Source organism: Cryptomeria japonica, chromosome 8, assembly GCF_030272615.1.
Source record: "Cryptomeria japonica chromosome 8, Sugi_1.0, whole genome shotgun sequence".
Lineage (NCBI taxonomy): Eukaryota > Viridiplantae > Streptophyta > Pinopsida > Cupressales > Cupressaceae > Cryptomeria > Cryptomeria japonica.
The window spans coordinates 713,485,142-713,508,272 of record NC_081412.1 but is presented as its reverse complement, the minus strand read 5'-3'; the positions used below and the strand labels follow the sequence as shown (position 1 = coordinate 713,508,272).

The window sequence follows — 23,131 nt, the reverse complement described above, 5'->3', positions numbered from 1 at the left end:
TTTTAAATGCTAAAATTCGATATGTTTTGAAAATTCAATGGCATTTAAATATTGCGCTTGGTATTAATTAATTATTTTGCCTTGTAAAAAATCGAAATTTATTCATTTAAATAATAAAGGCATTTAATTAATTATTTATTAATTAAAAAAAATCAAAGGGAGCGCTTGGCTTATGAGAGTCGGCCTTTTTATTTATTAAAAATCATTTAAATTGCCTTATTTTTATACAAGTCGGCCTTAAGGTAATTGTGGTGAGAAGCGCTTATAAAAGGAGGGTGAAAATCTTCATTTTCACATTATCATTTTTTTTGCCATTTCACATGCGATTTGGAAGACAAAGGGAGAAGTGCGAAATTGTGTTCAAGTGCGAATTTCATTTCAAGCAAGGTGGCGCCAAGATTATCCAAGGTGGTGCGAATTTAAAGTTTCATATTGTGCGAACTTGAAGAAAATATTGGAAGACCACATTAAGGACATACCAAAGGTGGCGAAATTGCTAGTTTGGAAGATCACGTAGAAGGCCATCTAATATCGATTTTGCCTAGGCGAATTTTATTCATTTTGCATTCTAGAGTTAGCTCTCTATTGAGTTATGGCGATTTTGCTTTATTGTTTTGATTTTGAACGTTGATCGTCATAGCTTAAATTTTGAATTTCGAATTTTGAATTCCTAGCTCAATCGTTTTTTTTAGGAAATGATAACTCTAAGGCTTATCATGGGGTTTCCTAAAATATTCTCTAATCTATGTTATTTATTGCAAGATCTAGTTTCTCATTATGAAATGTTGTGTAGGTATGGCGACCCCGAAGGCGGGAGCATCCACCAGTCGTTCAGCTCTCATGAAAGAAGATCAGAAGACCGAAGAAGTGGAGACTAAGATCGTGTCGAAGTGGAGCAACATTGGAGATACTAACTTGGGCAACTTCAGCACGAAGAAGTTTAGAGAGGTCTCTTACATTGGCAAGCCATCACCTGTCGCCCGGAGAATAATCGAGAGTGGCATCATTAAGGCGGCCGGCTTTCCTCCAGTTGTTCAGTGCCATGAGTTGATGATCGAGTGTGCTCGTCACTATGATCCACAGTCCAGAACGATCGTGTCCAATGAGGGAAACACTTTGGCGTACCTTTCAGAGGAAGCTATAAGTGAAGCTTTCCATCTTCCAGAGCACAGGGACATGATATATAAGAGCATAGAAGGAGCCAGGTCAATGTACGAAGATGATCCAGATGCTTGTCTAAGCATAATTAATAAGAACTGGTTACTTAAGAGCCGTCCCCGTCTGAGCAAGATCCCGAACACACCGCACAGGATTGATTTCCAGGAGGAGTACAGAGATTTGATTACAATGCTCAACCGAGTTACAGGAGCCCCTCACGCCTTCTACTTTGAGAAGTGGATGTTCTACTTCATCCAGGTGATTGTTCAGGGAAAGGGTACGATACATTGGGCTAGGATAATTAGCCATTGCTTAGACGTACAGTTGAGGAGACTCAAGGCTACCAAGTCCTTCCACATGAGTTCATACGTCATCTATGCCTTGATCAGGAGTTTTGAGTACGCAGGACTACCTCATAGAGGAGTGATTGGAAGAGGACCCGGCGAGGTCAGAGCTTGTGATTCCTATGCCTACTTGCATCATCCGCCAGGGAGCAACTATAAGTTGGTTAATGATACTTTCACGATGAACATCACAAGGACGTTGCAAGGTGGGATTCACAATAGATTATCTCAAGATGCACAGGATTTAATCAAGAGGTACAGTGCTTGGTTTATTCAGTTTCCCAAGTTCACTTATATTAGAGTACATGGATGTCCTTTACCTCCATACATGTTGCCAAGATATCCGACAGACAGAATTGTGTTACTTGAAGTAACAAGACAGTTGGCAGCATATGCGAAGGCATTCAGACATAGACATCAGAATGGAGTTCCAGTACCTATCATTTTGGGTAATTCAGTTGAGGTATGTCCTAATGCTTTAGCTATGGATGACGCAGAGAAGGAGTTAGCCTTGTATTCTTTTTCAACCTTTGCTTTGAGAGAAAGCTTTGATCCACATGGACATTTAGAGGAGACAGTCGGTAGGAAGTTTAAGCATGAGTACCAAATAGAAGATTTTATGATGAATCTCTTAGATGATCTTGAAGTGAAACGAAAAATGCATTCTAGATTGCCTTTGGATTTCATCAGGAAATGCAGGATTTACAGAGTGGCCGACCAAGCTCAGGACAGTGGCAGACATATCCAGTCATCCTATGATCGAGAAAGCAAATCAATAAGGTTAGATTGGAATGAGCCCGAGGTCGTGGATTTAGATGCTTTAATGGCTCCAGTCTTGTCTTGTACTCGCAGATGGGTTGATGTACAGCATCAGAAGTTGAGAGAGCAAGGCATAGCTATGACTTTCACTTTGGAAGAGAAACCAGCCGAAGGTGGAGCTAGTGTGAGTGAAGGCAATCCTAATCCTAGAAATTTAGGTGAAGGTAACCTTCGATGTGCTAGTGAGGGCAATCTCCATCCAAGAGGTTCGAAGAGGAAAGAAAGATCAGAAAAGAAGGAGTCTTCCAAGAGAAAGCAAGGGGCCAACCGAGATCGTTCATCCGGCACATCTTCTCAACAGGAGAAAAGGACACTTCAAGTGGAAGAATCCATGGAGTCGATGGTACAGAACGACAGGCAGGAGGAAGGACAGGCACAGCAAGGGTCACCAGATGGATCTCTCCAAGATTATGAGTTTGATGAAGATAAAGAAGACAATGAAATAACATCTCCTCCCAGACAAGAAGAAATAGTACATAAGGAAATTCAAGTTCAAGAGACAAGATCGGCTATCCCAGATTGGTTGAAGGAAAGATTAACCAAGGTGATCGTAGTAGAGGACGAGGACAATGCAATTGATTTAGAGAGCCTTGTTGGACGTTCTCACGAAGTAACAGAGAAGAGAATGGCTACCAAGATGTCCAAGATGATTCGAGATGAGACTGGATCCAGAAAACTGCAGATAGCTACACCGGCAGTAGACAAATATGAAGGTGAGATCCTAGCAGAGGAATATAATATACAGACTTTTGAGCTAGGACCATCCACAGCAGAGCAGACATTGGATGATGCCACCAATTCATTTGAAGCATTGAAAGACAAGCTTAGAGAAGAAATGGAGAAGAATAGAAAGCTTGAGGGAGAGGTCGGTGCATGGAGGACATATTTCAGTCACATCAATGAACCTTTGGGACGTCAGGATCCAGCTAGATCACCAGTGCAGGCACTTCCACTTCAATCAATCAATGAGGCAGAAAGATTCAGGAATATGGTCCAGCGTACAAGTACTTGGATGGATAAATCTCATACAGTGGCCATAGAATTTGTAACAAGGATGATGAAGATTATTCATCAAGCTATCCAGGTTCTTGAGATAATCCACAATTTGATGATAACAGTAGCCGCATTTGCCCATACCAAAGATGTTATCATTCCTGTCTTGAAAGTAATTAGACACACATCAAGGAAGGTCTTAGCGCAAGAAAAGATCATGGATGGAGGACCTCACAGTTTGCTTCAGTGGTCAACCTTACTCCATATGAAGAGTGTTTTCTTTGAGGACATCAGCACTAGATGTAGCCAAATTGAGGAGGTGATCAATCCTATCCAGGACAGAGTATTTGAGGTACTTCGTACCATTCTTGGCAGAAGGATCGAAGTCGAGACAGATGTGGATATGCAGGAATTAGAGGATAGAATTAAGGTCATCTTTTGCAAGGACGCTAATGTTACAGATGAGCAATATGATCAGATGTTTGCCACTATGCTCCTGATTGAAAGAACAAAGGAACTTGAATCTTCATGGGACGCAGCTCTTCTAGATGCATTCGATCAAGTCATCCATTTGGAAGAAAGTATGAAGAATCTTCCCGAGATTCCAATTGCAGAGATCGAAGGAATCGTATCAAGATTCATTGCATATGCTAAAAAGGAGAATTGGAAAAGGAATAAGATTCTAGATGATAGGTTGTTATAGATGACATGGCATCTTATTTGTCATTGGTTTATGTCTCCTAGGTTTTTGTGCCAAATTTAATATTTGGCTATGCATTTAATATTGTTCAGTAAAAAGGAGGCCATTTGTAACAAACCCTAATTAGGGTTTAGGTGTCATGATCTTGACCGTTGATCTACTTTCAATCTGGACCATTCATTGTAATTGAGGATGCTATTTATACCCTCATTTTTCATTTCATTTGTAACTAGAGTAATAGAGAATAGAGATAGTTGAGAGATTAAAGAGATTAAAATTAGAAGCAATTTTACTTTTGTAGCAAGATTGAGTTTGAGGAGAGGAATTCAAGAAATTGTTGTACATGATGACTTTGAAATCAATGAAATATTGAAGTTATGGTGTTTTGTTGCAACTTTCTTGGTTATCTTCATGGTTGTTAAATTTACTTGAATCATGCTCAATCAAAGTAGTGTGTTAATTTGAAGGACATAGTGTGAGACTTGATCTTTGACAGGATTCGTAATCCAAACCACTAGGTTCTTGCTGATTGTAGGAACGCCTTGCGTGGTCGACTGGAGAATACTTTGAATCACTTAACCTTCAATCATTATCGTGTCTTGGATATGTACCTTCGTGGTAGTGTCTTTGATCTTTAATGCATTGAAAATCATTTTGTTACCTTAGAAGATCGCATCAATTTCAATTGAGTTGTTATCTTATGGCAAAATTGAAGTTGGTTGAATCTTGCCAAGTCATGTCTTCACGAAGTCATTCTTAGGGTTAGACTAGATTATACCCCTTGAAAACCCTACTCCTTTTGTTATTTTTTGAAAGTTTCTTTAGTTTAGTAAAATCTTGAACTTTCGGAAGCGTAAGACCCCTTGAAGGATACAGCAAATCACATCATACCGCTGGAAGCTTGTCCACACGTAGAGACCCTCCTAACCAGAACCTTGGAGTCTTCCTAACTGATCCTTTATGCGAATCTTCAGCAGTTAGAGGCTTTTTCTCAAGAGAGGATAAGATGCCTATTGGTATTTTATTTTGTGTATGATGGTGTATAAAATACACGTCAACAAGTAGTAGACTCCAACATCATTTCTAACCGAGGTTTTTGCCCATCGTGGGGTTTCCTCGTATGTTCATGTGTTATGAGATTGCTCTGAGTGTGTGTGTATAAAAGTGTTCAATATCTCTGCTCATAGTTTTAGATGACTGTTATTAAAGTTTTATTTATCTAATAGGTTAAAGTTTTGTTATGACCAATGATTCAGCCCCCTCTTAGTGGTCCATTGTGTTCCTTCAATTGGTATCGGAGCCCTAGGTTCCCGGTTAGATAAGCTTCCTCTAACTTGGGTAGATTCAAGTTTGTGAACACAATGGTTAATTTTGAGTCAATCCCTACACCTATGTTTGATGGCACGAACTATGTCCCTTGGAGCTTAAGAATGGAAACCTATTTGTCTGCCTTAGGTTATGATATTTGGATGTCTGTTCAAAATGGTTATACAGTCCCTGCTACTCCTATTGTATGGGATAAACTGAAGAGAGTATATGGTGAAGAGCCTACCACTGCTGGATCAGATTGTGAGAGGAAGAAGATTAATGGAGCAGATAAATGTAAAGATGGTCAAAGCAGATCTATTAGTTGCTACAATGAAGATGAAAATGAAACACATCTATTCATGGCACAAGATACCCAAGGTGATAGGATTACATCAAGCTGTGACAATGCATCTCAATCTAGCAGACAAGACCCTTTTGGCAGTAATGGAGAGGGTGAAGAAATTGAGGCTGAAGTTGATCTTGAAGGTGAGTTGGTAAGTGCCCTTGAAGAATTGAAAAATGTTAGGAAAGAATATAAAAATTATAAGAATACAGTCCAAGAGAACTGTGATCAGCTGAGCAAATGTCTTGAAGAGTCCAATAAGAATATCAGCACGTTGACAACTCAACTAGAAGAAGCCAAAGGGATGTGTGAAGGAAACAGATTTTGATGTCAAGAAGAAAAGGTGTGAGGAGTTACAGCTAGAAGTGGAAACAAAAGGAAAGGAGTGTCAAAGGCTAGAAGTTGAAGTTGCAAATCTCAGGAAAGAGCTTTAGAAATGCCAAGAAGAACTCAAAGTAAGAATCAAGTTTGGTGACAGCACTGACGCTCTGGGCAAGATGTTGAGCAAGCAGAAAATCAGCAAAGATACTACTAGTTTAGGTTATGAGGTTGGCCAATGATCTACCAGTGGCGAGTCATCAAAAAGAGACATAAATTTTGTATCTTCAAGCTTGAATGGTCACGGACAAACCTTCACAGTCAAGAATGCTCCAAGAAAGAAAATTGATCTGACCACCACTGCTAAAAGTTTGAAAGCACAGGCTACTGCTGCAAGAAAGAATAATGCTGATAAGAAGGGTAAAGGCAAGCTAAATGAAGATGGTTTCAGGAGAGATAAGAACCCAAGAAGGAGATATAGAAGATCAAACTATGCTGTTGCACACAAGACTGAGAACAGGAGGAAATAAGGACATATGACTGCTGCAAATGAACATCTCAAGATCATCAACAAAGGAAGAAGGAATGGAGTAAACCAGTCAGCAAGATCTTCACACATTTGGCAAAATAAATTTGTAAGTTACAATTCCTCTTCCTCTGGTTACTCTTATTCATGTAAAGGTTATGGGCATAGAGCAAACTGATGTAGAGCCTTGTAGGGGAATAAGTAAACAAGGCAACCTTTGGACACAACTTCCCAAATTTTGTTTGGATCCACTTGGATCAGGCTCCCAACCAACCACAAACCCCTCACAAGGCTCTAGGCATCAGTAATAACATATCAAGCATGATGGACTATTCACTATGTGAATAAGCCTAATCCCTCAAGGCTTCCTTGTTCAAACTCAAGACCAACATAAACAAGATGTGGAATTCCTTGGGTAGTCATGTGTGAACCTTGGAACATGTTTACAAAAGCAAATTCAGACCCCAAATAAACTTCCTTTGGTCACAACCTTCAAACCAAGGTTTGACACCATTCAGACCCTTCCTAGGCCTAGTAGCCTTCTACGTAGGACAACACTAATACACACCAACCCAAAGGGTAAGAATGCCAATGTAATACATGAAATGAAATGTCTTAACAAGGCCTAAAACATAGTCCAAACTCAGACTTTGACACAATGATTAGCCTCTTAGGTTTATGACTGTCCTATTAGGCCTAGAGCCCCAATTAGGCCTAATTTACAAAGCAAGTACCCTTAAAATGAATCAAATCAACACACCACCACTTGGAACAGCTCCTAACATTTCCCAAACCACCAAATCCAAATCATTTGGGGTGCAAATGCCTCCAATTCTGCCCAGCACGCAAAAGTGCAGTCAAACATAACCTGTCACATAGAGATGCCAGGCTAAAATTGCTTAGAACTGTCTCCCCCTTCCACGGTCATTCCTACAACCATAGGAATCTTAAAATACACACACAAGCTTGACATTCCCCCAAGTTTCATGAATTTTGGACGGGGGAATTTAAAGTTATTGCATTTTTTGTTCGAAACCCTAGGTAAGAGGGTTTCCTGGACCCGATTTGACAAAAATAGATGGATCTTGCTCAATTCTTCACCAAATATTCTCAAACCAGATGGAAATGAAATGTAACTCAATATTCTAACATTCCATGGCCTGCCTTTTCAATTACCAATCTGTACAAAAGAGTACCAAGGACTGAAACATGGGTTTTGCAGCAAATCTCAGGAAAACCGTGAAGTTTCTTATTGCCAAACACCAAAAACATTACATCAACCTTTTCCTCGGTTTGAGTCAGGCTTAAATAGAGCATTGTCATGACCTAAATAACCCAATCCTAGGTCAACTTTCAAAAAAGCTTAAAAAAGAAAAAAGAAAAAAGAAAAAAAGCTACTTCCCGGATTGGTCTCAAAATGCCAAAAATGATAAAGCAAAAAGAAAAAAGCAAGGAAAAAAGCTACTTCCTGGATTCGTCCCAAAGTGCCAAAAATGAAAAAGCAAAAAGCAAAAAAGTAGAATTCCATAAAAAATAGGAAGTTGTCAAAATTGGCCCCAAGCAATTGCCTTTTTCACTCTTTGGCTTGCCTCAGCACTTTGTCAAAATGTCCATTTGATCATGATTGGTCCAATTGACTTGAGGACTTCAGAAAAAAAACTCTTGAAAACCCCTAACTCTATACTTGCAAAGATTGGTGACTCAAAACACTACCCTAAAAAGAAAAAACAAGGGGATCCCCATTTGTAATGGGGTGATGTGTGAAAACGTCACAACAGGTTTGTCCGTACACACACACACACACATATATATATATATGAATTTATAAAAAAATTAAAATTAATTAATAAATAAAAAGCATATTTTACTAAACATTATTAAATACATATACTAAACATTGAACTTTACCCTTTCATTCACATTTTACTTAATTTAGAGCCACAAATTGTCCCACCATACTTGCACCTATGAAAAGAAGAGTCTCGCAATGTCACAACAGAGATTTCTCACTCCAACGACCTCCATTCTCTTGAGAATGCTCCAGCAAAAGCTAAGACAGAGAGTCTAAAGCTCTTGACCTCTATTACTTTGCAGATTTACATCTAAGACATCAGGCAAGAACCACTATATCTCCAATCAAAAGTGATTTCCAATTTTTCGACAATAATGAGTGGCGAGTCAACAAATTGTCTTACGCAGAGGCAACCAAAGGGAAACCCGAGATGCACCCGAGATGAACCCAAGTGTGAACCCGGACCACATTGGGACCCATACTGCACCTAGCTCTAATTCCAGACGTGAAGACAAGAACCCAATAACATAAACGTCTGTGTGTCAAAAGGAAAAGAGATGCATGATACAGTTGGCTTGGATGGCATCAATCCATGTTCAGATTGGAATTCCAAGAATGTGGAGCCTATGTTTTCTATGGAGGAGATCTAAGTTACCGGATTCTTCATTTTGGCCTTAGAATCGAAGCCGGGTATGATTCTAGGCCCAGTATGACGCAAGTTTATCCCTGGGTGCGACGAGACGTCGCACCCAAGACAAACCTAGGGGCAAAACCGGATGTACTCAAGGGAACCTAAGCTTGTGGATGCCCAAAAATGGGGCCCATGGATTAAAAACCAAAAAAAATTTAAACTTTATAAAAGATTTTTTTACCTTTTTAGTATTTGCCCAACCCTAATTTTGACCTAAACATGCCTGCATTTGCTCTTTTCACTCGTTCTACTTGCACTTTTCACATTGTTTTTCTCCAAGTAGATGTTGACAGTGATTGCATTTTTCTTCAAAGGTGAAGGCTACAGAGGTATGAGACATGCATCAAAGGCATAGGAATTGTTGGAGAAGGAAGATTTAGCCATCAAAGGTGAGTGAATCTTCATTTTTTCCAAGTTTTCATGATTTTTTCAAGTTTTTTTTTTAATTTTTAAAGTTTTTTAATTTTTTTTTTAAAGAAGTTTTGAATATGTTTTTACACTTTGTATGCATATTAGGGGGTTATAATACTGAATTTTTTTCAATAATGTTGAGTTTTTCATTTTTTATTTTAGGTTCATTATTCATACATAATGGCTTAGGTTGAAAGTGCAAGCTCTAGTTTAGTTGTTGAGGCTCAAACTCCACAAAACCCTTTGAAAATTGACATTGATTCACCACTTTGGCATTATACAACAATGATCAAGCAAATGTCTAGTGGTGGAAGTTTTCTTTGGTAGTGTAACCATTGTGGCATATACCAGCTCATACTATCGTGTGAAAGGTCACCTTTGCTTCATCTGTGGACGTGGAATAAAATTTTGTAAGGGATTAGATGGCAAAGGCCTACCAAAAGCTCTAGTTATGGAATATATTAGAGAACAAGAGAAAGTCGACAGGAGAAGCAACAAATCAAAGACTGATCATCCTCTTGCCAAGGCAAGCTCGAAGAGGCCTTCTTTCTAGTGGTAGTGGCTCCACAAGACTAACTGATCCACATCCTTTCATGCCAATACCAGAACCTTCTGAACTAGAGAATGTTGTGGTTACATGAATAAGTGGTCCATTGGATATTGCCTTAAAAAATGAAATTAGAGAGGTTGCAAATCAAAGTGTTGCTTGTTGCATGTATGGCAATGGGCTTCCTTTCAACATTGTTAGATCACCTTATTTTCAGGACATGGTGAATACCCTTCGCAATGCACCTTCTGATTATGTTTGTCTCGGGTATGAAAGGGTGCGAACCACCTTATTGGTAAAGGAGAAAGCTTTCATAGAGACACAATTGAAATTCATCAAAGATACATGGCCGGAAATAGGTGTGTTCATCGTTTTTGATGGATGGAAAGATTGTAAAAATAGTCCATTGATCAATGTTATAGCCATAGTTGAAAAACTCTGTGAGTACTTGCAAGACTCACGAGTACTCGCAGGTTATTTGCTCAGCCAAGTCACTCGCGGAAAGACTCGCAGACATAAAAACCCAACGTATTTAAATGTAAAATTAATACTATGAGACATGAATTTTTAATACTATGATGTTAAATTAATACTATTATGACTTAAATAGCTTTCTATTAATATATGTTTATTTAATATATTTAAAACATAAATTTAATGACATTAAATTTATATAAATGTGTTTTTGAAGAATATTTAGAAAAATATATTTTCAAATGTTTGATAAAGTTGCTGAGTTTTTCCCCAAGTTTCTGCGAGTCCCAAGTTATTAAATATTTTGTGCTTGCCCAGTCATTGCCAAGTCCGAGTTTTTCAACTATGGTTATAGCAATGTGCCCTAAAGGGGCGATGTTTTTGAAAGCGGAGGATTGTGAGGGGCAAGGGAAAGATGCAAGTTTCATTGCCAATATCCTAATATCCACTGACATGGTGGGGCCTCAAAATATTGTCCAAGTCATAATGCTAAAAGTTTTAGGGCAGCTAGGTCTATAGTGGAGGCTACATATGGTCACATTTTTTGGACACCGTATGCAGTTCGCTCACTCAATTCAATCATACAAAAGATTGGCACACAAATTAATTAGGTGAAACAAGTTTACATGGAGGAGATTCAAATCTTTGTAACTAATCATCACATGTCACAAGCCATCTTCAGGACCTTCTCCAAGTTGGAGTTGTTGAAGGTAATTTAAATTGTATTTTTTAATTTTTTAATTTTTTATTTTTTATGCCATGTTAGGTTGCTGAAACACGATTTGCATCTCACACACTCATCTTAAGATGAATTGCGAAGGTGCGAGAGGCCTTGAGTGCTATGGTCATCAACACCTTGAGTGTATGGAAGTAGTCAAACACAAAATGAGCCCATAAAGTAAGAGCATTGATTCTTGATGATGAATGGTGGGATCGTGTGGAATATGTTTTGAATTTCATCAAGCCCATCATGAGCATGATTAGGTATGTTGATATTGATCACCCATGTTTGGGTGAAATTTATGGTGGCATGGATTGCATGGTGGAGAAAATAAGAGCAATAATAGAGAAAAAAGAAAATGACCCAATGTAAACTTTTTTCAAAGTTGTGCAACAAATTGTTGTTGACCGTTGGAACAAGATGACTACCCACTTGCATCTCTTAGCATTTGCTTTGACGCTAAAGTTTTATAACACAGAGATGCTTGCATTGCCGAGGAGGGTGCCACCATATAAAGATGCGGAGGTTGCTACTAGCTATAGGGCTGCTTTTAAAAAGATATATTCAGATGAGAAAACTAGAAATATTGTCTTGAGGGAGGTTGGCCAATTTGTATCTACAAAATATCATGATGTTGTAGCTCTTCAAGCTAGATATGGGATGGATGTTGATGAGTGGTAGTACGTACATGGTCAAGGCTCCATTTTCTTGCAGCCTCTTGCAATTACAATTCTCTCCCAAGTATGTATCTTCTTATTTTTTATTTTTATCATTTCCCAATTGCATTTGATGCTATCATATTAAAATATTTGTGTTATATAATTTATAAATTTATAATTATGTTTTAACAGGTTGCAAGTTCTTCTTTGGCTGAGTGGAATTGGAATACATACTCCATCCACTCAGTCAAGCATAATTGTTTGGGTGCAAAAAAAGCAGAGGATTTGGTCTAAAGTCTATTGTCACATAAGAAACCTGAATATAATGTGGGTGTGACAAGGAATTGAGATCTAGCCCTTTAGTGTGCTGATTTAGATGCTACAGTTGCACAGCTTGCCCAAGTCTCTATAGACAAGGCAGTTGTGGAACTTGACAGAGATGTAGCTAGTGGGAGTGGCATTCCAATGGATTGTGGTTCAAATGATGTTGAATTTGAACTAAATGATGACCTTGGGCTTGGGCTTGATGCTTCAGATGAAGATGAATTTGAATTCTCATTGTATAATGACATTTTGAGACTTGAAAGTTGAACATTATCATTTTTGCAAATTATGAATATGATATTACATTTGGGATGCTATGAATATTTATTGGCAATTATGGATTTATGTATGGGAAAGTTACATTGTATGGATTGTATCATTGTAATAATGGGAGTGATAGTTTATATTTTATAATTTTGATGTTTGAACATATATATATATATATAGATATGGATGTACCCATGGAATTTTTTTGCTGTACCTGCAAATCTGTACCCAAATTCGAATCAGTAACTTAGGAGGAGATTGTTGATTTTTAGAGGGAAGCGGCAGATGTAGAAGTGCAGGTGGAAATGTCAAGAGGAGCTTCACTGGATGATGATCGGTCATGTCCCCTCTGTCTAGGAGAAATAATATTACCGTTTAGTAATAGTGTTTTTAAACACTGATAAATCATAATAGAATGTTATAATAACATTATTATAATTACTAATATAAATAAATAAAATAAAAGCTTTATTTTTCTTCAGATCGGTGCTAACATGGGTTTAAATTCAAATCAAGGTTGGCCTATTCATGGAAAAATCTGAATAAGTATAAATAAGGGTGCTGATCAGCTTTTAGATCATCTCTTTAGTGGCTAGGACAATATCTTTGTTTTCGCATTGTGAATTCATTTTTGCTGGGACGGAAACCCCTGCATCAATATATTGAGGTATTTGGATGGAACCCCAAATATTTCCCTGGGCGACTTCATTTCTGAAGGAACAGGGTGGAGTGATCAGTGAAATTGAACTTGCAGGCTGGGCGAATTGACCTAAATCCAACTAGAAATAGCTATAGATGACTTGCAGCAGACTCTGCCACATCCTTCAGGCCAAAGCTAATCTACAGGCGCCTGGCATAACCAGTCAGTTTGCACTAGCATTTGCAATTACCAGCACATCCAGACGAACAGATATCTCAATCAGATCAACTTGGACATCCCCCCTGAGTGATAATCCACCACAGCGACTATCATAAGGTGAAATCTAATCACCTGGGTAGTTGTCATAGGACAAATAGGGACAGCCAGATCCAGAACTACAACCCTGCATCAGCGATTGCAGTTATCAGCATATCCAAAACATTACAATGTGGCTCCCAGGTCACACTATTGCAGAAAATTGCCAGTTGAGCAGTGACCTTGAGGATATTATGCCTGAATGCTAAAGGCGATCAACAGCTGGAAGAATCCCCTCTAAGGTCTGAAGGCATTCATCTCCTGTTGCTCATCCACATTGCCCCGGTCATTAGGGACACTTGCGCCCAGGATGGCTCTTATCTATGTTTCAGTCTACTGTAATTTCATTCACACCACACCTACCTTCTACCAGGTTCATTTCTGTTTGTTTGAACTGAGATTTGAGTTATTTAATAACTGAGATTTGCTACAGGCTGTGTAAACCAGTACTTGAAATTCCACTTCAGTGAATTGTGCAAGTTATAAATAAATTGATTAGGTCAGTGGGATTTATTTGAATGAATTAATCTGCTGTTATTCACTAGATCAGAGTTTCTAAACCCTATGATATGCTTGTGATGACATTTTTCCTCAGGAGGAATCCTTACCATCCAATTCAAGGAAACTGCTAATGAGGACCTTTAGTCAAAGGGAAAAACTGTAAGGTTACATTATAAATTTGTATTTTTTTATGGTTGATAACAGTTGAGCAATCATCATATCATATATAACACTACAATGTGCATTGTACTCCTTTTTTCAGTCTAAAACTGATAGAAAAACAATCCACACGTTATCTAAATTCAGTATTTTGCATCTTATTTAAGATTATTTTATAAATTTTGGTATTTTTATCTTTTAATATGTTTGGATTGCTGAGTTTTTTTGAGTCTGATTTTTTGAACTATGATTACAAGTTACAACAAAGTGCATTTCCATCACTATTACAAATCTTTGAAGGTGTTAATATCTTTATAGCATGGTGAATTTGCGAGTGAAATACTTTCATCCAAATGTAGTTGAATGGCAGGCTTTAATAATTTCTTAATATTATGCTATATGCTGTTAATGGAGGGATCCTGGTATGGATTTATTCTAATAGTGATTTGAAATAATTTCATAGGCCCCAAACACTTACTACCAATGACAAAATAAAGAAGGTTGTAGAACTTGCGCAAGTGACCAGTGGAGTCGTGAAAGACATTGAGGCAACACTAGGATATGAGCATGGTCATTTTTATAAGCAGATCAAATCTTTCAGCTTTTCTTCCCTTTCAGCTACAAAGGAAATCATCAAAACACGATTGGCTGAAGGTCAACAGCCTACAGATAGTTCCAATGATCGAACAGTTTCTAAATGGTTATCTTTTGGGGCTTCAACTGTCATTCGTTGTGCTGGTAATTCTCACTACTCATATTTAATTCTATATAAAACAGTTATGAGAATACTGTCAAGAGGATTAAAACACGCACCATTAGTTAATGCTATCATCAAATGAACATGATCTACATTTAAGGCTTTTTGATTGAGAACATCATAATTAGATAGAAGCCATTATATGCTAGTGGTGCATAGAATCAAAGTGATCTTCCTCTTGCATAGTTATACATCCTGATGAACAATGTGCTAGAAAACACAGTTCTAGTGTTTTGACTTCCATTTAAGGAATTGTGTTGTGCAAAGTACAGGTTGAATATAAGATTTAATAGATCTAGCAGCAAATTTAGTTTGATGCATTTATATTTATAATGGATACCGTACTGAACTTAAATGAATGGTATGTCTATGTAGAAAGGTTTTCAGCTCCTAGTATTAATTGTGAGCAAATGGGAACTAGAGTGGCAGCTACTGTTGTGGCAAACTCTGCAGCTAGAGAGGATACAAGCAATTCAAGTTTATGTGATGTGCGGCTGTATGTCCCCGGAATTCTCTATCATGTAATACGCAAAGACAATGCAAGGAATGTGCAACATCTATCTTCTAACAATCAATTGTTAGGGTCAAACAACCTAGAAGAGTTTAGAGAAAAGGAAATTGCAGATGAAGAATTGGCCAGTAGTCCTAGATCTGTTGGCAAATGTGAAGACATAAACCAAAGCGTCTTTGAAAATGATTCATCAATGCAATACACTGTTACTCGAGGTGATGATCCTGCATTCAGATTTAAACGAATAGTACTATCAAATTCAATGCTGTATGATCATGGTTGCCAGAGCTATGAAAGTGCCTTGAAGGGTGCAGTTAATGCTGCCAGAAAGAATAGGAAACCTTAACACACACAACTTCCCCTAGTTTTGTCTACTAGCTGCATTGCTGGATAAGGTAACAGCTCTGCTATTAGCGTTATTTCAATTGGCACAAGCTGGTGTAGTCCTAAGCTTGTAAAAGATTTCTGTACATTTTATGGATGGGAGAAAAAAGGGGCATGCACTGCAACAATTTTATATGTTTTTGTACAAGAAAAATGAATTATTTGATTTGTGAATTTCTGTAGTGTTAAATAAATGCAAAAGTAGCTCTTGCAGTGCAACTGAGTTCCATGCTAGATACATATCTATTTTTTGCAGGAAACATTTTAAATGATTTCCTTCGTATGTAATATTTTTCAATTTATATGAAGATATCCATAATGAAATGTGGAATTAATCCTTTTATTTGCAACTGAATTATGCTACAGTCTAAAGCAACGACCTTTGTGTAACATTTTGGTTTAATTTTCTGGTGCATATAGAATATTTTTTTAAAAAAAATTTATAACATTTAACAACATAATATAAATATTAAACATAAATATAAAATTATAAACAATTAATTTTTTTAAATCTAAAAAATTAAAATGCCAAAAAATAGTAGAGTTGCGTTGGAAGAAGACCAAGAAAAATGGGCTGCTGAAATAGAAAAACATTTCATTTGTCTTCCTCATTTGTGTAGGTTTTGTTTATACCATATTTGTCTTCCTCATTTGTGTAGGTTTTGTTTATACCATTTTTTTCAAAATTAGATAATTGAATTATTTTTAAATTAAGTTTAGGAAAATTGACATTGAATTTTTTTAAAATCAAATCATAAAGTATCCAACACTAAAAGAAAGGATTTTTGGGCATATGTGGGTATGTTATCAATGTGTATCCATGCCATATCATTATTTTATCCATATTGAATAGAAGGATATGCGCCTAACGAGAGGTGGGGTTGTATCAAACTACTTTGATATAATTAAAACATACTATATATAATTATATATTATGTACCTAATTACTAATATGTATAAATTTAAAATATTTAAAACATGTATATCTTAAATTTTGATTTTTCTTTCGTTATATATATATATATATAATGTATGAATAGATCATTTTTTAGTTTGGTATGTGAGAACTTGTTTTTTAATGTTTTTAATGAAACATCTATATAAAACGTATGGAGGCATCTATTACACATTTTAGTTTTGGTTTGCAAGCATCCATTTTTGGAGTGGGAAGGGCTTTTAGTATAATAGTTAGTTACTGTCATATTCCATTTGGAAGAAGATTTGAATTGAATGAACTAATTTTAATAAAAGTAGGTGCATCCAGAAAGATATATCTTGACATATTTATATTTTTATTAAAAGATATATGTTAACTATAGATTGTTCCATGACACATTAGGAAGAGAGGGATAACTTGGTTTACTTTTGTTTATTCTTCTCTTTCTCATAAGTGGGGGCTATTTTTTTTGAAACAAATATCCTTTATATTTGAATAGTTACACATGCATGGTTAAAATGAAAGAGCTACTATTTAAGATTTATCAAGAGCATTATGTTTTGTCTACAAAATCCTCATTTGTGAGTCAAACTTGAGTAAACTCTTATCCTATAAATACCTATCTAGATTTCAAGGAATAGCAAAGCAACAACTATATAGACAATTTAAAACTATTCAAAAGCATTGTTAATCCAATTGTGCAACATCCTCCTTGTTGCTTTTAATAGACACAATTAGTGGGAAATGACCAATTAATACCTAGACAAGGTGCAACTCTAATGACAAATTTGAGAAACTCAATTCCCCATTTAGATTAATGTATTCATAATTTATCATTTATCTCGATTTTGAGATAACAAAGGGAATCCAAAGAGCAACCAAGATAGGATTGAAAATTGACCAAAAATCTCTACCTGGATGAAACCCAACACTTGTGACAACATAATGGGTCTAAGGCCTTGGTGCATCTATTGTCTAATTAAAGACTTAACAATAATTGTGATCACCTATTTTAATCCCCTAACTTCCAAGAACACTACTATGCAAATTGAGAAAATGCCCATATGGATCTGCGTTGTACTAAGGAAGAGATCTTCCAACATCACTTGAATCATATGAATCATAATTTGATCACTAATCTTAAAAACCTCCCTCAAATGAAAATAAGAGATTTACCCCCAAAAAGAAATCCATCTCTTTTTTAATATTACTCTCATCATAGTGTTTGTTTTCTTAGAAATGCGAATGGGTAAATGTATGGAAATGGGAGACAAAAAGCATAGTTATATGACTCACCCAGACTTGACGAGTCCCAAGGCTAGCTAGGCCAAATGAGTCATGGGGACTTGCGACTCGAGTCTCAAGTGAGTCTTGGAGAATTGTCAAGTCTTTTAAACTCACTAGACCCAATGAGTCTCGCAAGCTAGACTTGACTAGGATTCGAGAAAAACTGTAAAAAAAAAAAAGATACGAAAAAAATTGAAGTGTTAATTTGACATTTTAATTATTAAAAAAATATATATATGAAAATTGTGTGCACCAAGAAGGTTCGTGTGTCGCCTCTAGACCCCCATGAGGGGCATGACCCCACAAGAGGTGATGCTCCTTGACCTCACTGGGGGCACTACCCCCAAACCCCCACATGGGGTGTTGCCCCTCAATCCCGTTGGGGAGTTGTTTTCAAACCCCCATCAATCTATAAGTCTAAGCAAGTAATAGGCCAAAGATGAATCATAATCATAAGATTCTACAAAATACATATCCCTTGTTGCAAATCTCTACATCTTCACAGTCAAAGTCAAAATCAAAGATTATCTTGTCTCATACATTGGACAACTTGTAAGTATACAAAGACTACCATAAGCAAATTTGCATGCTATAGTCATTGTATTGTTGAATACAAATAAGTCATAGCTGGCAAGAAATGCCATTTTCATAATGCAAAAATGTATCAATGATGCCCTGTAGAGACAACTCATAGAACAATCCCATCTATTAGTATCCTAGCTAAGGTCAAACTAGAACATAACCATTTATTTTATTACTTAATAGTTAATTGTTCTTCCTTTTTAATGAGCTTTACAACAAAACATACAGTCTTGAAAGGTTCAAGAAAACTTTCATAATAAATTCCTCACTTGAATATGCACATCAATCAACGAGACACAAGAAAATATCATGGCTACATCATCATATAGGACCTATATTAGACACTAATGCATCTATGACCTATATTAGACACTAATGCATATGTTGGGATTGGGATAAGTAATCTAGGCTCCTTTGAGCTTTGACTTAGATTTTTTATTTTGATATTTGTTTTGATGCCATGGATTTCATATTTAATGAGTTTTGTATACATTTAACAATATTTATATATCTAAATGTGTTATTTCTTTCAGCTTCAATTTGTGATCGATGTATACTTGTGTATGTGATCAAAGTAGCTTCTAATTGATGGGGTTATTGTGTCTTAAGGTTAATTTATTAAAGAGTGCATTAAACAAGTCTTAAATCCTTAAAAAAAACTCTGAATTTCTTGGGTTTTTTTATTTGTGGAGTAGTCTGAGTCCAAGTTTGAGTCAAAAATCAGCTTGTCAAATCAGAGGCAAGTCCAAATCTTGTAACGCTGGAAAAATGAGCAAAAAAAGATCACTTTTTTAAGATACATGCACTCAAAATTCAAAAATACAATAAGAACAAGAATTGTCATTGTATCCTATAATAACTAGATTTTTATGTCATTTTAAAAATACATCGAGAAATACTATAAATCAGATCATATACTAAACTCTATAGGATGTAGATCAAACCATAAAAATGTTATTAGATTCAATTATAATGGGTTTTTCAACATTATGCACCTAATCAACTTCAACAAATGCCTGCACCTGAATTACATCTCAGTGAATCAATGCCACTTTTTTATCTCAACAGTGATTTCATCAAAAAGATTTTAATATTATATCCCAGCACCATTAATCAACTCCCAACAGCTTCTTGATGTCTTTCTGCAATCATAAATTTATAACTATTAGTAACTATTCTTTTGGGACATATTTTTTTAATATTAAAAGAACTCTGAATTTTGATGCAGTTGACAAGATGTAGACGCAATCTAAGACGCAAGTACCTCAATATTCAATGGAGAAATAGTTGGCGCATATCTATCAAATAAATTTCCATCTTTATCAATCAAAAACTTGGAGAAGTTCCATTTTATGTCCTCTTCAAAAATACCACCTCTGGTTGATTTTAAGAACTTGTAGACAGGTGCTGCATCATCACCATTCACATCGACCTACATAGCAATATTGAAAAGTAAATACTATGATCCAAGAAAGAATCAAATAACTTGCTAACCAAAAAATTCACTTTTCATATTAGATATCACTTTCCCTGAACCACAAATGGCATCTGTATTATTATCCAAACAGATTTAGAATGCAAACCTTATCAAATATAGGAAAGTTGGCCTTAAAGCGAGTGCATGCAATTTCTGCAATCTCTTCGTTACTACCTGGTTCTTGTGCAGCAAACTGATTACATGGGAAGGCCAAAATTTCAAACCCTGCAAACAGTTTTCCTACATAACATAAGTTGCCTAAAAAACTGAGGATTTAATTTGAGGCTTGATATTCTCAATGCCCCTGCTTTTTTCCATAAAAGTCATTGGATGGAAAAGCTCAACATAAGAACTTATAGATCAATCAAATTATTCTGAATGTACCTACTAAAGTTACTAATTGAACTTTTCATTATATTTTGAAAGCAAGCAGTTCTATTGCTTCTGTATATAACCAGATCATCTATTGAAATTCACTTAGGGTTCATCATGACTTAAATTATATCTACTACATATAATCACCTTGTTCCTTGAACTTGTTATACAGTTCAGTCATCTCCTGATAGTTAGAGGTAGTCAACCCACTGCAAAAACAGAAATCATATGAAGGTATTAATATTCTACACTTGAAGACAAACAAAATTTTCAATACATCAATGGCTCAATTTTTTAAATGCAGAGAGTTTCTGAAAGCATATTGTACCCAGGGTTGAAGGAAAATATAAGTAGAATATTGAAAAAATGAAAATTACCACTGAGATGCAACATTCACTATGAGTAAAACTTTGCCCTTGTAAGTGCTGAGACTCACATCATTACCCCTGATATCCTGCAATTTGACAGCATTGCTTCAAGATTTTGTTATTCTTAATACTCAAATAGTAATTATACAGAGGAAACACATTAATCTAGTAAATGTGAATCACCTTGACACTGAAGTCATGAACAGAAGTTGCCAGTTTTGCAGAGTTATTGCCCATGACTGACAGATAAGAAGCAATAAAATTTGAGCAGTATCCAATACAGATTATCAAAATATCTACTACTGAATTGGAACATGTAAGGGTGAATGAGGCCTACAGGAGGGATTTGGAGGTTTATATAAGAGGGGATGTTTAAAGAGCAATTGGCATTAGAACAAGACAACAAATGTTGGAAAGTAGAATATGATATTGCACTAACCAGTCTGTGTCTGCCAGACAGACATAAGAGATAAAAAAATTCAAAATAAGGCTACAATATCAAAGATTGAAGAAATTATATTTTACCTTTGTGCAATAAGTATATACCTTTGTAGATTTGTGGAATAAGTATATGCTCCCACAAGGAATATAACATGAGATATACTTATCAAGGAGATGATAGTAAAGAAGTGGCGAAACTTCCAACAAATCAATTGAAAAAAATTGCATCTTTGTCTCTGTTCACAATATAGAATTGTCGTTATTAAATTTAGTTGATAACAAAGAGAAATTTATCAGTTTCCTGATGGAATTTGATATCTTGAATCTATTGGTCATTCTTTTATAAAAGAAATTATTGTATATAAATTTGTTTTATAAAAAAAAATTTATATGTAAATCTTTTTATTGAAATTATTAGTTTGAGAGATTTTGGAAGGGACTTATTTTTTAAGAAAAGCTAATATAAATATATCTTTTTTTTCAAAAACATTTTGTTATATATAATTTTTTTTTTTCAATACTTATTTTGAGCACTTGAAATGGTCATTTTCATTCTACGTAGATTCTAGTGAATTTAGGTCGTTTATGGCTATAACACTCCAGGAAAAAAAGTTCTTACACAGAAATCCACATGCAGTAAAGTATATTTATATAATTCATAAGTATATTTATATAATTCATTTTTTTTTTGAAACTAAGAAATAATAGTAAATTCTCAACAATAGTCAAAATATGATTATAATAGCCAACATACAGTAAATAATAATTATTTTTTATACCAAAATAGAACATAACAAATCTCATTTAACTTTTAAAAAATAAATGTATTTACAAATTATTTATTTTATCTTTTCTTATTTCTTATACATGCATACATAAAAAATTAATTGATGTTAACTCCAACCTACCCCTAATACTATAAATATTCTACAAAATTTGTGTACATCTATTCCTCTAAAAGAGGATATTTGCAACTACTATTCTAAGAAGCAACTAAAAAATAACTCAATTTTACATAAACAGTCTACATAAATTTGGGCTGATAGGGAAGGAATTGAGAACTAGGGCTATTTTATAATATTTATAGTTAAAATATAAAACAATATAGTTATTTTTGGAGTTTCTTTTTATAAGTAGTTTGTGGAAGTTCTAAGAAAATATAAAATTTTATAAGTAAATGCAAATCAATGTAAATTCATTTCAAATGTATAATATATTTTGATATTATTCTATTTTATTTTATCTACAATGATGGTTTGAATTGCAATGTTCTTTTTGTGCTTATTTAAATATGAAATATGAGTTAGATTACTTAATTGTAGAATGACTGTGTATGAATGAATTTGGTCGTTTTAAAATTTACATGTTTTAAGATTATAAATAATATTGTTTATTTGTTCCTTGTCTTGGAATCACAACATTTTGGCAATCTTACTTAAGGTTGATATTATAGTTTTAGGTCATTTTATGGACATGAATTTTTATTGTGACTTGTGGATTTGATTAAGTTTCACAATATTCTACATGGACTATTGCATCAAATTTTGTTCTTTGCACATACTATCACGGACTAACAATTTAAAACTACCTTGAAGAGATTGCTAAACTATTGTGACCATGTTGTACTAGTGTAAACTCCTTGACTAAATAAACTTTATGGTTGAAGAAATAACTAAAGACAATCAATCATGCAAATGATCTATAATGGTGATGTTATATTAGATTCCCTTTAATGCTCGAAATCAAAAGATTTCATCAATGGTTATTTATAATGCATAGAATTTTGGGTGTGAAGTAGAAATGATCCAATGATACAATGAATGCTTGTTGAATGCCTTTAAACACCACTATGCAACAAAAGCTACACAAATAATGTGCTAAGTCAACTCAACACTAGAAAGAAATGTGCGAGAGTTGCAGTAGTTTTAATTTACAAATTTAATACACCCCTATATCTTAATGGATTGGTGTTGGGATTTTCTAGTAACATTGGTCCTTTTGG

The 23,131-nt window shown here is 35.3% G+C and overlaps 2 protein-coding genes across 3 annotated transcripts in view; one reads left to right on the top strand and one right to left on the bottom strand.

Annotated features, from left to right (window-relative positions):
- Nucleotides 1-16,012, top strand: part of LOC131071266 (uncharacterized) — a 265,220-nt gene extending 249,208 nt beyond the window's left edge. For both annotated transcript variants that reach the window (XM_058007035.1, XM_058007036.2), the window contains exons 8-9: nt 14,474-14,748; nt 15,143-16,012. In XM_058007035.1, coding sequence (XP_057863018.1) covers nt 14,474-14,748; nt 15,143-15,624 — 757 coding nt within the window. In that variant the 3' untranslated portion in view covers nt 15,625-16,012. The remainder of the gene's footprint in view (nt 1-14,473; nt 14,749-15,142) is intronic.
- Nucleotides 16,013-19,406: 3,394 nt separating this feature from the next.
- Nucleotides 19,407-21,010, bottom strand: LOC131071233 (probable phospholipid hydroperoxide glutathione peroxidase). The gene is made up of 6 exons (XM_058006994.1): nt 20,872-21,010; nt 20,698-20,774; nt 20,468-20,529; nt 20,052-20,170; nt 19,733-19,900; nt 19,407-19,610 (listed from the first exon to the last, which is right to left on the bottom strand). Exons 1-6 carry the CDS (start codon nt 20,923-20,925, stop codon nt 19,578-19,580), a joined length of 513 nt encoding a protein of 170 aa, XP_057862977.1. The 5' UTR covers nt 20,926-21,010; the 3' UTR covers nt 19,407-19,577.
- Between the last annotated feature and the right edge of the window lie 2,121 nt (nt 21,011-23,131).

Coding starts and splice junctions, on each gene's coding strand:
- LOC131071233 (XM_058006994.1), bottom strand. CDS start 20,925: ATGGGCAATAACTCTGCAAAACTGGCAACTTCTGTTCATGACTTCAGT. Junction 20,530..20,697: donor GTGAATGTTGCATCTCAGTG/GTAATTTTCATT, acceptor CTGTTTTTGCAG/TGGGTTGACTACCTCTAACT. Junction 19,611..19,732: donor TTTCTCCATTGAATATTGAG/GTACTTGCGTCT, acceptor TTATGATTGCAG/AAAGACATCAAGAAGCTGTT.